Below are 14,649 nucleotides of genomic sequence, written 5' to 3'. Positions count from 1 at the left end.
GGGGAAGCTACACATTGATATTCTAGAATGTTCCCCTAGTAGTGATTGGATGGAATGTCTTCGGCTCTTTCTGGGCTTCTTGACGCTTCCTTGAGTTTGCCAACGAGCCATCCTTACACAAGTATTTTACGTAAAATAACTCTATTTTAAGCGTATTTTAATAAAGCCACATTACAATTACACTGTTATAATTGATGATCTTTATCAGACAGGGATCAAAATTAATTCTATAACTCAGTTTTCTCATGTGTCATTTTAACACACTGTTATGGATACGTATTTTATAATTTTTAGTGAAAAGAAGTTTGGGATTTGTTAAATTAATTGATGGAATGCTTCGGTCGGTCAATAATACGGAATGATACAATATTGAGGATTCATAACTTTTTACAAAACTAAATTATTCACGTGAACCTCCAGTCGAGTTGATATCGGAAAATAAGATATCTACACAGTAGTGTACAGTTTAGTTATAAAGCAACATGCTTAAATACAAAATATTAACAGGAAAGCGAACATTGGTTAGATATAGTTGTAGGTCATGCAGGTTCCAGTCAATTAAAACTTTGGTTCTTATATCACAAATCCACACTCAACAAAAATAATGTTTGTATGACATTCCGTTGAAAGTGAATACTGTCGAATTTAAGCAGAGTTTTAAGGATCTCATGATTAAACTAATGCCTAATGGACATCTGTCAGAAAGAGTATTGTCATTCTCTAGTAAGCCACTAATGAATTCTAAGCTTTTATCAATAGGAATACTAGTATATAAAGCTTACCATCACTTCACTCTTCTCGATAATTAATTCCGATAATTTTGATTGAAAGTCATATGCATCTTTAATCATATTATGTAAGTTGAGCTATAGTGGCTTTAATATGTGGCTTAGATATTTAGATAAAGCATATGTCGGTGTGTTGGTAAAGTCTACTATCGGTCCTAGAGGAGCATCTGGCTTATGAATTTTCGGTAAACCATCAAACCGTGAAGTATTACATGATTTGCGATACAAAGCAAACCAAAGCGAAGCCCCAATGCCTGGTTTTAACTCTTTCAAAAGTTCACTTGTATCCGATTTGACTTTATTTTATATCGTTTGAGAATTCGACTGATTAATCTTTTCATATGGTTCTGTTGCAAGATGTTCAAGAGCTTTATTAATGTAATCTGTTCTACTCATGACTACTGTTGTGTTGCCTTTGTCTGCTTTTGTGATTATAATCGTTTTGTCCTTTTTAAGCGAATGCAGGGCCTTGTATTCTTCTTTTGAGATGTTTGATGTAAGGTGCTTTTGTTTAATCAAGATATGGGACGTTTTTTGACGTAATAAATGCGATTCTTTTTCTGGTAGTTTTGCGATTATTTGCTCTATAATTGGAGCAACTTCAAGAGTACTAAGTGGTTTTCTACGTAAATTGAAATTTAATTCTTTCTCCAGTAGGGTGATTTCATGATTCGTTAAGTTTCTATCAGACAAATTATGAACGATTCTTAGATCATTCGGATTAGAGTTTATTGATGACGTTTTCTTATCTTTCTTCTTTTCTTTGATCTTTTCAAATTTTTTAACTTGCCGGCGTTTTGATGAATCTAAATAATGGCGTTCTCTTCCTCTAAACAGGTTAGAAATTGCAGTTTGTAAATCTGTGGGAATTAAAAGCTTCAAATCATCTAACTTTTTGATTCTTTCACGATATTTTTCAAGTAAATATGTACATTTGTGAATACGTTCTCGTAAAAATATTCGAGATGACCGTTGAGAAGTCTGGATAGATCTCCAGGAACGTTCTGGAGGTTTTACAAAAAGAGATTTCGGAATAATGTCATATAAACATCGTTTATTAAATATTCTGTGATTGTACCAATTGCATCTACACTTGGATAATTTAATCCGGTTATTAATGAGTTTGTAGGTATCATTACCAAGTTTTGATTCGATAATTTTGAATAAATTGAGCATTGGGTAGATTGTTATAAATAAATAATATATCTGTAATATCTTAATGAGTAGAAAAATTAGATTTTCTGACGTTTCGTGACTCAGTGTAAGCCACTTCTTCAGAGAATAAATAACCAAATTCACATTAATCCAAGTTTCAATAGTACAACGGAACAATAAGGATATTATGTAATCAATCAAAAACAGGTCTGAATAAATCAATGTCATGTCATTTAGGTCAAGGTGATTCATAAGTGATATGTGTGTGAATTTGTATTCGTGTATGCGTGCACTATTAATGATGAAAAATGTGTGACCTTTGTAATGATAAAGGATAGATTTTAATTTGTAATGTAATGGTGTGAAATTGTAAATAATATCAGACTAGGTTAGATAGTCCAAGTAGGATGTATGGTAAGGCCTTCCTTTCTATTGAGCATTATATGGAAAGCTTCAGCTACTCTTCTTTCTTTGTAATTGGAAAAACCTTTCTGTAGTATTTTGATATTTTTGAAATCAATTTGATAATTGTTGAAAATGGCGTGAACTGCTATTGCCGATTTAATTTGAAGTCTATCTAGTTCTACAAGATTATTAGGTTTCTTTGTGTAACTAATATGTTCTTTGGCGCGAGTCAAGATTTCGCGAGATGACCCTCCAACATAGAAGGCATCACAATCGACACAAATGACGTGACATTGATTTATTCAGACCTGTTTTTGATTGATTACATAATATCCTTATTGTTCCGTTGTACTATTGAAACTTGGATTAATGTGAATTTGGTTATTTATTCTCTGAAGAAGTGGCTTACACTGAGTCACGAAACGTCAGAAAATCTAATTTTTCTACTCATTGAGATATTACAGATATATTATTTATTTATAACAATCTACCCATTGCTCAATTTATTCAAAATTATCGAATCAAGACTTGGTAATGATACCTACACATCGTTTTATGACTTCCCTTGCCTTTTCTTTACAAACTCATATCCTATCATATTCACCAGCTGAAAGATGATGATATTCAGTTCAGAAACAGAACAGATCAATATTAGGATGAATCCGGTTTGTGTATAGATGCTAAACAAATACCAGATAATAAGCGATGAATATTGAGCTGTGAAACTTGTCTTAAAAGTACATTTTGATTACAAAATGGAATATTAACAACCAATTCATCAAAACAGTCGTAAGCCACAAATCTTAATAATGGTTTCAACATTTTAATTTATTTCTTAATAGTTTACATCATCCTGTTGTTGATATTTTGACTAGAGTTTGATCAGTCTTGGTTGGGATTTGTACATCCTATGCGGATTGCCTCGATATAGTCGTTATGACACAAATTTACATATAATGAACTCGAACCTAATACCATTCGCTTCGAACGATTACACGCTATTCGACTAGCTGCTGAGCCCATGCAGCTACTTACTTGTGCAACAATTATGGATTTTAATTAGATTTGAAATGATTTATGGAATTTACAATGAAGGGTAACCGATTATTAGACAGTCAATCAACAAAAATGGTGAATTAATTACATCACTGATCAGAAATATGAAACCAATAAAGCTCCTCCTTAAAACTACACTGATAGAAATATCGCAAACACATGACCCATATTTTCTACTGAACTCAATAAAAACTTTTTCAAGTTAACGTAAATCCAAGTCAATTTTACGATTCCCTTAAGATAATACCAACAGTTAATTGTCCAATGATGACATTAGTTTTTTTTTAATGTCATGATAATATCAAACACCTATCCATATTAGTACTGATGACTGACGTAATGATTACGAAATAGTGTGCCATACTGAGAGATTCACAATTTTAACATACACTTATCAATTTTGTTAGCAATCTGTGTAAATGAATTGTGTTACTAATATAAATTCACGGTCAAACTTGCATAATTACGTGATTTTATCGCACAATCTGGTTACAGGGAAATTTTATTTTTTTTTAAAAAAAGCAATCTTAACCAACTAGACGAAAACTACATCATTTTTGGAATAATCTTGTTAAAGTATATGGTTACTCAATTGTTAGGTGATTTATTATCTTACTTCTTACTCTATTAGATTCTTTTACTGGCTATATAGACAGATGTTGGAAAGCTTACTAATATTTTTTTCTTCATCCTACCTTCAAAACAATGTGCATACTGACGAGACACAATTCTATCATAGACTGGAAGTCCGTTTTTAGTGCATGTGTCTGACTTCAATATAATATTCATGTATCCCATACTTGATTTCGTAATTAGTCTTTGACATATTGTTATAACTTGTCGCCCATCAATCAAAGAAACAGTGAATTATCGACCGGACAATTGACGCATAAAACCCATACGAGTAGTCTAGATTCCTCATCGGTCCTCCTTCCTGCCTAGCCCTGTCTGTTAAGTCCAGAACACAAACCTAAGCCTCTGCGATATAAATCATGTATTTCAGACATACTGGGTTTACATAACAAACCAAACAGACCATATTATACCATAAAATAGAAAATAACATTTGCACAAGATTCAGCCAAAAGTGGCTGTGAATGTGAGAGACTGTAATTAATACGCTGGGCCTAACTCAAGAACGGTAAATCGTATATATTTATAGCTTATAGATCAAAATAAAGCTTATAATAAGAGGAACGTGAATAGTTTAATTACTTAACAGTTATACAATAAACATATATGTATAGTATTAGTCCAGAAATAGATTCCGACAGTTACCATTCATTATTCTCATCGGGATATAGCATATAACGTAAATACGTTAAACTGAAAAGCCGAAACACAGCAAGGAGACAACTAATCAGACCATAGATAAAGCTAGACATTGTGAGACTATGGTTTATGGACGATCTTTGAGCGATGATGAAGTGAACTTGAGGAAATTCACCTACTTGCTAGAGTCAAGAAAGGGTTATAATTCACTGTGAAGAATCAGAACTTAGGATTAGAAGCCACGGTTAGGAATTAGAGTTTTCATTGAGAACTGATATCAGTGGTAATGTCAAAATGCTATTCAGCCATATGCATTGATGAATTTCGTGTCGAAATTCAAGATTTGCTATCTTAAATCTCGTTGACTCGTTCGTAAATTAGTCTTGCCGCTAATAATTAATACACACAATCGCATATTCAAAAGCCCTCGAAGTTAACATAGGAATACTTGATAAAGAATAATATGAATGCTCGGCGTAAATCCACGAAGGCGCTATAATGAGTCTATTTAGGACATTGTGAGTTTAACAGACACAGATGTACTTAAGATAGTACCAGTCTCTCCAGTATTACGAGTTGCTGACGAGTGCTAAGTGGCGTGGAAACAAGGTGTTCAGAGTCCCCTGCGACTAACCTTAACCACTACCTTATTAAGTCTTTATGCCTTATCAGGATCATTATACTAACCTGAACTGTTATTATCACTGATACTGTCACCGTTATTGCGACTACTTGGTCACTGCTTTGTGATTGCTATCGATCTGTCCTATTAACAATGACTTACAAAAATTCATTGCGTTTAATTATGTTGCACACGTTGTTCCTATATAAAGTAGACTCGTATGATTATGAACAACACTTATTACTGTTGACCAATAAACTGAATTACTTAATGGATTTTTTATACAAATGATTTACATGAGGAAGTGATTAATTAATCCGATGTCAGGAAAAACATCAAAGCAACTGTTTTTTAGATTTGGTATTCCCACCAGCCCCAGCATTTCTGGAAATCTCTTCACACTTTTTCCCTTGCACTCTTAAAATCTGTCGTCCAGTAAATATTGATAGTTCTGGAAATAAATTTATTGATTATAATTGGTTCAAGATTGATATAAAACCAAATATTGAGTGCAACTACTAACATTTTGACAACGATGAGCTCTAGTAATTACACTATTACACCAAATTTAAGTTTGAACGTGGTTACAGTCAAAGGGAATTTATTTCGCAGCATGGTGTTTTGTGTAGCCACTCCGTAGCTGGAAGTACTTAAAAATGTGATGTCTTCCTATTTTACCATTAGTGATTCTCAGTCCTACCGGAATCAGAAACGGCATGTTATTCTTGTATGCTGTAGAAGTAATCGGAAAGCTGACAGAAGGAATTCAAAATCTTAGTAATAGGAGGTAAGACAGTTTTCTAGGGCCGTTTTATTCAAAGCTCTGTCGAAATGTCTTTGTCCAGCATTTGTCCTATCCGAGGAAACAAATTAGTACTGAACTGCAGTTCTTGAGAACGTGTATCGTAATCGTGAATCCAAATCAGGGCAAACAAAAAATGCATGCCTATAGTATGAATTTTTAATATATGAATGTGACTGTAACAAAAAATCAACAGTGGTCCCTATGTAAATTGAGGGAAAAAGAAATAGTTTGCCCGCATCAAGAAGCAAACAAAAATAATATTGATATTCTTTTGCTCCTTATTAAACAAAATCTGCCGGACTAAAAGTAACTAAACATGGATGTATTTAGTGATTTTAACGAGGCTTTCCAGAGTTTTATGATAAGACTTCTCTATCAAAAAGACTGTTTCCATTAAAAACTTATCCCTTTAGGATATTAACTCATATGGATCCTTCATCAAGCTTGATCTTACGAAGAACTATGATATCAGTTCCATTTACTCAATGGATTGAAAATGATTTGCACGATGCTGAATCTATCCGATGTCACATATTTAACCTTTGACAACAGAGATAACTTCTTGATTGACTAATAACTTAGCAGATATACAAATCGGACGTGATGTTATTAGGTTCCTCGAAGACTAATAATCTCATCAACCGTGGTACAATTACATATGGGCTACTGTTAGATATGTAACAGTAATATAATCACAAAGAATATTCATTTACGTTTTGAAGAATAAATAAGTGAGATCAAGGTACACATTACTATTTCTAAACTTAAGACAATGAATACAGCAGCGGCACAGTGATGCTGATTCCCAGTCACATCACCTACAGTTTTGAACAATCGGTTTTGTTAATCACGCCCACTCCAACCATAAAGTCAAGGTCTCTCGAATTGACTCAGATTAATGTTCAATAGGTTCACAGAGTGGTGTCTAACCCTACAATGCTAGAGAAGTCCTATGCCATAATTTGTAGATATCACTGATAAATCTCATAACTGTCAACCGGATGAAGAAACAAAAAATAGCATACTTTTTACTACATATTAGAATTATTATTAGCATAAGATCAGCGCTGACAGATTTGTTGTAGCCTCCAAGACCACGTGACAAAAAGTTGCTTTTGACAAAGCAAGCAATAAAGACCACGCTGATTGAATGGCCGAGTTCTATTTAAAAGTTACTGACTGAAATAAATGATAAGATTATAGTAAATTACATGACTAGTCACTTTCACACACTACGTCTATTCAACGAGACCGTTATCCCATGATATTAGAGGGATAATTAATAACCAAAATAAAACATCTCGTCAACCAACGTACTAGTAAATCAATATATTGTTTCTCTTTCAAACGTATAGTATCCATTTTGAGCAATCTATAACGTGGTCATTGGTGATCAGTCAGTCACAACGTAGAGCTTCGTACGTACGTACATCAGTTCGAGTTGCCATAGCACATTAGCACAGAGACATAGTTGTCAATTCAAATCCCATAGTGTTAGAAGTAGTAAGAGCATAAGCATTATGTGAAAGATTAGGGTTTGAAGATGTTGTTGAAGGAGTATAATCCAATGAAATAAATTTGGAAAGAGAAAAAAGATAGGGACATGAAGAATTCAGAAGATTAGAATTTGGCAGAACACAAAGAGTGGGTGCACCTTCGCCATTGCAAACGACTTTTAGCCATGTCATTCATTGGTGATCAGCTACCAGGAGGTAGTTTTAGTGAGAAACTGTGACCAATGGGCCTCAACCATGTCCGGGAGAGTTGGATGATAATCGGGTTACATAGTGAATTGATTAAGGTTGAAATTATACACCACTGGATTCAAACTAAGTGATTTACAAGTATTGTGCTAGTTACGAGACTCAAACACCCTAGGTTTGATCTCGTTTTAATTAACAAGTGCGTTGGCCTTGGGGGTCAAAAATGAGGGCGCAACAGCCGTCCAGTAGTCTTAAATTTTTAGTGGTTTACTAACAGATATTAGTTTATGGTGAAAGCTGCCTCCATATGATGATGTTAATCTCTTCTCAGGATTTCGTTCGATGTTTCAACATGTTTTATTTTCACCCACAAGTGTTGTGTTAGAACCTTAAATTCAAATGTTTGTTGTTTTACTATGATCTAACCAAGTAACCGTTTCTGTAATTAGTTGTAAGATAACTGAAGAAAACTAGTTTCGTCATTAAAGGTGGTTTTCACCACAGATCTACGTTAGACAATCTTACACAAAGACAAAATACTGGGTTGTTACATTTTAAAACTGTTTCTCTACGAGTGCACATCATACCTTAGGATTGAATATGCTTCAAATCGTATTCGATACATTACGCTAATCAGTAAGAGACGGATACAGAGACTAAAACCCTTTGAAATTTTTAGTATATATGAACTATCTGATGACGAAATAAAGTTTTGATCAACATCTCAACTATGTCAGTAGTAAAGATAAGAATATTCCAGACATTCATTTGTTAATGTCTTCCAATTATCATATTTTCATAAATATAAACATTATTAAGGTCATGTATATAAAAGGAGCTCATATTTAAGATCACATAATATTATGTAGGCCAATTCTCATGGCGGGGGTGTTGTTTACGAAATCGAGAGGGCGAAAAGCGAATGTCCGGCGCTTTAACCGGGTTGGTGGATACAGAGGGTCCACCTAGGGGAGTTGGAAAACCTGATTTCAAACCAGTGCTGCACATAGAGTCCAGTGTCCTGAAGGAACAAACGACGTACAAATCTATTGATGGTCACTGGCTAATATGGGACTGCATCTCCTAACGTTTCTCCACTCCTTTGTGGATTGGACCCTTAGAGGTCAAAGGCTCGGGGCGTGGCCCTCCAAGAAAACCACCTACTTCGGTTCGGGCGCCAGGGCAGTATCCCAGCCCTCACACAAATCGAATGGCGAAGTCTGGCGCATATCTATTCGGTGCCTTTTTGTATCAATGTTTACGTGTTTGAATATTCTGCAGGTATGCTTACCAATTAAGCCTTCAACAAAATACTAATTATTCATAATCGACTAATAGATTGCTTAAAAAACATCACGCCATTGAAGCCAGTTTTATCCAAAAGCATCTTAAGAACACCAACCTTATAAAGGACAGCAAACACTGTGATTCCTGCACACGCAAAATGATAAAAAAAAGAATTAAAACACTTTTATTCCAAATGATATATGACTATGCATAATACTCAATACAAAAAAGGTTCTTCGTTAAAATAATAAAAAAAATGAAACAAATAAGCATAGCTATCACACGTCCATGTTGTTGGTAATATTCATCTAAAAAATAATCTATTAAAGAAATATTTATTTAAGGACAAAACATAATTTACCCATATGGATAGCCGTGATATTTCCTTCGAAAGACTGATAGTATAAAGTGGATAGATATTATAAATAGGGCTATTCCTGATATTGTGTAAACTGTAAAATGGTTAAAAACAAATAAGTAAACAGGTGAAACTTAATGAATAATTACAATAGTTGTTAGAAAAAAACGTAAATCAAAGTACGCACAGGAAAGTATATACTTAAACAAAGAATTTCGGCAAAATTCTTAAATACACCAATACTTCTCTATACCCATGATAGTTTGATACCATACAATTGCGTTTTATGTTGTTAGTGAAGTTAGTCGGCGGAAGAATCGTAAGGATTTTCAGACTTCGAAGAAACAAATTATATATTGACTATATTGACAAAAAACCTCATCTCTATCTGCGAGAACTAGTGACACTATACGGCATCCCAAGCCGTGGTTCAAACCTGTGACCCGTTAGTGAAGGTTAAGTGTCCTAACTGCTAAACTACCAGCTCCAAGGAGCAATTTAAGAATACAGTAAATGCTTCCTGTTAGAGCTGATTAGATCACCAAAGGACGTGTTGGAACAGAAATCATCTCAATAGAATATGTAGTAAAAGTAAACTGCGCATTAAAAAAAGACATTTGTATATTTTATAGCACATAAACGAACCACGCAACTTACCTTTCCGCTTTGTTGGATCAGTAGTTGAACTAACTTCAGTCATGAGAAGAATTCCACCTGAACAACCAATATCTAATTGTAAGTCAAGAATTAAGGTTAAGCACGCAAACAAATATCATACAACAGAAAAAAACAAACTAGTCAAGGATACATAAAACCATCACAATGAAAGTCTCTGCAACAAATTGATAGTCAGAACCATCGTATATAAAGGCCTTCTAGAGTATATATAGGCTGAATAAGGAAAAAACACATCTTACAATTTCTCCATTAGGAGGTGGCGCATGAAAAAGCGGAGGTCCACGAATATGATTGTACACTTGCCCAGAAATAGAACAAAAAATAACACCCTACAATAAAAAAGTACTCATTAAGTGACACTGTACATACTGATCATTGAGAATAACTTACACTCAAGTCATTAATGAACAAAATGTTAGCGATTATTCTATTTGCAAAATCTAGGCTTGAACTAGGATTATAAGTAGATAATAAAAAATAGGGAGCTAGGGGAAATAGTTTATTGGGTCAGGGTGTCATTACTCTGGAAAAAAGTAAGAATATAGGAAATTAAGAAAACAAGACAAACTAACACTAATGCTAATAAGATTAATTAAGAACAAAGAATTAAAAAAGCGGAAGGTATGTTAAATATAAATACATTTCTTAAATATACCGACCGAGCGACGTACGTATTTAACTAACACGAGACCTATTATTGTCGAATGACTAAGACACATCAATAATGATTGTTACAGAAGTCTTCTGTGGGCACAAGTCCTTGTTGGTGATGAAACCAACCGAAGGCAGTTTTTTAGCATACCTCTTACATATGAATCCAGAAGCTCATACTGTTTGCTTTTGTCATTAGTATTGGTAAACCTAAACATCAAAATAAACTTGAAATACTTATTGTTGTTACTGAAAATGATATTAAAGACAGTACATACTTTATTGCAAGCATTTTCTGCCTGTAAATGACTGGTTAACCTGGAAATAACTCAAGTTCAAATCGCTCGATAACTTGCTTCTAAAACCTGACGTTCTGTCAATCTAATCCTAAATGAAATGTATTACTTTCGCCTAGATGATGCCCCTAACACACATTTATATACGAAGGAAACATGAAGCCATGTATCTTTCATTAGTCGATTGTTTAGAGGACGTAGTTATTATGGTTGTCTAAAAGTCTTTATACGACTCCCACTTGAAATGTTCAGTGTTTGTACATAAAAGTGCAAAACAAAACTAATTAATACATCATAGAGTGGAGGTAGAAAGACAGGCGGTTTCGTCCATAGCATTCCGATCTTAGCTCGTAGATTGGGGAGTAGGGGGAGGTTCAGTTGGTAGTTTTTGAGGTAGAATTGTAACGACAGTGATATCATTGTTATTATTGAAGAATAAATAAAGATGCACGCACGATACGCTTTTACGAAAAGTGCATTCGGCTATCTATAAAAAACACAGAACACATTATGATTAGTAATCTTTAGTTCTGAGGCGTGTTTGACGTCTTGATCTACCGAGCTACGAGAGATCTACTATCCTATTCAAATATTCTTAATAGATTGACAGATAAAAATCCCTTTCCCCACTCACTTTTGAAGGGAAATTTACAGTTTTCCGATTGTTTCATATCACATTTGTACGAGGAATACGAATGTTTCCACTCATTCCATGAAGGGACAAATATATGCAATACTTTATCTAGCAAATATACTATGTGACGAACAGGTTGTTAGAGTTGAACTAGTCAATAACTAGTATTCTTAAACAACAGTATTCTTAAAAACTAGTACAGATTCGAATCTTCTTTATAAAAACATTTCATTTCATTCCAGGTAGTTTACCCACTTAATTTATGTACATATGTATGCAGTTATTGGTTTCTTTCTTCTGTTTTTTGTGAAACTTGATGAAATACTTTTTGCTGAGAATTCTATATTGTATCAAAAATATAATATTGAATAAACCGACTAATAATAATAAAACACGCAGAAACTGAGTTATGAATCAAAAAATGATAGATTTTCAGAAGTATTTGCACATAAAAATGGATATCAGGAGAATGAAACAGTTGAGTGGAACGTTTGTATAAACATCAACTTTTGTTTTCATTATAAAAATTATTTATTTTTGGTTGACATATTTTAGTTTACAAATAGTTAACTATTTTAATGGTACTTCATTATTTTCTTGACACGTTCCAATCAAAATACGCGAGTATTTGAAAGACAAACTAGTCATTTGAAGTAAATGGTTTTCATAACCCTTAATAGCATCTCGCAACACAAACAAAATGCATAAAAAACATCACGTTATTGATGATACTTAAGGCTAAATCACTAAGATAAAAATAAGTATTTGGAAAACACCCTACGAAAATGAACTACGTTATCGAATCCCATAAAAGTTAGTAGATAGTTAATCTCACGAATCCTTAACGGTTAGATTGTCGAATACACAGAACAATCTGGATGGAGGCGTTACGCCACTTTATAAACCTGTGAATGAATTTGTATACGAAGATTGTGAGTTGCGTGGAATTATTAGTAAATCAAATTAAAGCTTTATGGCGAATCCAAAAAGAAAACGACCCAAGCTCAAAAGAATGAGTCTCTGAATGATGATAATCCTTGACTCTACAGAAGAAAATATTTACGCAAGAAATCCATAAACCATGTAAAAAGATGTGCATAAATGTCGTTATATTTTAAACGAAAATGTTTGGCCAAATTCATTGGAATATGCTCACTAACTTATAAGTAGTATAAAAGCTGAATTACTCAATATCTCCAAGATATGAAGTATACGACAGTTTTACCAACTTTATAACTGACAAAAATGCACTGCTTACCAATGATATTGCACTCCATAGTGAACGATTATATAAACAGTCCAAGTTGATTCGACGAAAGTACAGAACCGCAGCCCCAAGGGACATAAAAAGGGCAAGTAGCATGGTTCCGGTATAATTTGGAGGTCGGAATAAGCGAATCTGAGAAATTTAAAAGTGAAAGATATTTACCTGGATTTGCGTAATTCCCGTTATCCATCGCATGATTGCTTCGGCGGAAAACCCACTAATCGTAATATCCATGTAGTCCGATTGCTTTATATTTCCTTTAGGTGATACATACACAATCGCGGGAGCAGTTTCTTGATGTAGCTAAAGAGGTGACTATATTTTTATAACTTACAAACTCAAAGACACCAGGTGCCTTGTCAAAGTCCGCAATCGCGAAGAACAACCGATCATCATGCTGCTTAGAATATTTCCAAGAAGTAGATACAACTTGAAACTCTTCGAATGCTTGTCTAAATAACATTCGTGGGGAGATCAAAGTGATACCAACCTGCAGGGCACACAGTTTCTACTAGAACTTAAAGCAGTCAGAAGTAATATAACTGAGTAATTCCGAGGCTGTGATTTTAGCAGAAGATTAAATTGATCGGTATCAAGATTGATATATGATTGGCTGGTAGTAAGCTGATTCATTTTCCTAATTTTTTTTTCTAATATCTAAAGGACAATAACACCAAGATTTGGACCCTACCTCATCAACTGAAACTCCATTTCCTAAGGCAAACAAGGACAAACAAACAAAGAGAAAAAACATCCCCGAGAATGTGATGTCCATCTGTTGACAGACTCTCATATTAAGGGCGGATGAGTTGCGAAAAGAGCACGAAGACACGTACGTTTGTTGGTGACAGTTTACTCACCAAGCACAGGAATCTGGATGAGAAAAAAAGGAAACTTACACTAGAGATTTAGTACATACACGTAACTGAAAAGAATGTACTTGCAATCAAATACGCAAAGGATCCACAAATCATTAATGTATGAATCCTAGAGTGAGAATACACTAAGTGGAACTAATAACAATAGGATTTTTAACGAGTTAAAATAGTTTAAATGACTGTGGACAGGATAGCAGAAGCTTACGCCTAATGAGCCCATATGTATAGTAGTAATGGATCACCGATCCCTTTGAATAGGGATCCAGGTATACGAAGCAAACAGAAGCAAAAGAATCATTAGTAAACTAGTAACTAAGACCATATGAAGTTCACCACTGAAGGATTCTTTTGACCAGTTTAGTGGGTAGTGAATATGTAAAGGCATGCTTTACTGACAGCTTCGAGTGAACCACTCAGAGTTAACATAGCACCTCGTGGATTGTTTGCGCAAAATCAAGAGTATTGCTTACAGTGGGTTAAACTATCTGCCTTTAGTCTCGATTTTCAGACTGCCTTAGCCTGAAGCTGGTCATTGCTGATTGTTGTCTACTGCTTTATTTGGTTTTTATTTTATTTATTTATTTAAACACATAAATATTGGTACAAGGAAGCACCAGATAAATATGCGCCTCACAAATCTCATTCGATTTGTGTGAAGGCTGTGATACTGCCCAGGTGCCCAGACTGAAGCAGGTGGTTTTCTTAGGGGGCCACACCCGGAGCCTTTGACCTAAAAGTCTAGTCCACAAGGCAGTGGAGCATCGTAAGGAGATGCAGTCCCATGGTAGCCGGTG

The 14,649-nt window shown here is 34.4% G+C and overlaps 1 protein-coding gene across 1 annotated transcript in view; it reads right to left on the bottom strand.

Moving 5' to 3' along the window:
- Nucleotides 1-9,260: 9,260 nt before the first annotated feature.
- Nucleotides 9,261-14,649, bottom strand: part of Smp_055200 (dolichyl-diphosphooligosaccharide-proteinglycos yl transferase-related) — a 10,315-nt gene continuing 4,926 nt past the window's right edge. The window contains exons 2-11 of the mRNA XM_018797275.1: nucleotides 13,669-13,850; nucleotides 13,468-13,634; nucleotides 13,312-13,429; nucleotides 13,140-13,280; nucleotides 12,969-13,109; nucleotides 10,369-10,458; nucleotides 10,260-10,326; nucleotides 10,109-10,180; nucleotides 9,455-9,545; nucleotides 9,261-9,413 (exon numbers count right to left, since the gene is read on the bottom strand). Of these exons, the coding sequence (XP_018652333.1) occupies nucleotides 9,398-9,413; nucleotides 9,455-9,545; nucleotides 10,109-10,180; nucleotides 10,260-10,326; nucleotides 10,369-10,458; nucleotides 12,969-13,109; nucleotides 13,140-13,280; nucleotides 13,312-13,429; nucleotides 13,468-13,634; nucleotides 13,669-13,770 (1,005 nt within the window). The 5' untranslated portion in view covers nucleotides 13,771-13,850 and the 3' untranslated portion in view covers nucleotides 9,261-9,397. The remainder of the gene's footprint in view (nucleotides 9,414-9,454; nucleotides 9,546-10,108; nucleotides 10,181-10,259; nucleotides 10,327-10,368; nucleotides 10,459-12,968; nucleotides 13,110-13,139; nucleotides 13,281-13,311; nucleotides 13,430-13,467; nucleotides 13,635-13,668; nucleotides 13,851-14,649) is intronic.

The sequence above is a fragment of the Schistosoma mansoni genome, chromosome 4 (genome assembly GCF_000237925.1).
Source record: "Schistosoma mansoni strain Puerto Rico chromosome 4, complete genome".
Lineage (NCBI taxonomy): Eukaryota > Metazoa > Platyhelminthes > Trematoda > Strigeidida > Schistosomatidae > Schistosoma > Schistosoma mansoni.
This window is presented reverse-complemented; position numbering and strand designations above follow the sequence as displayed.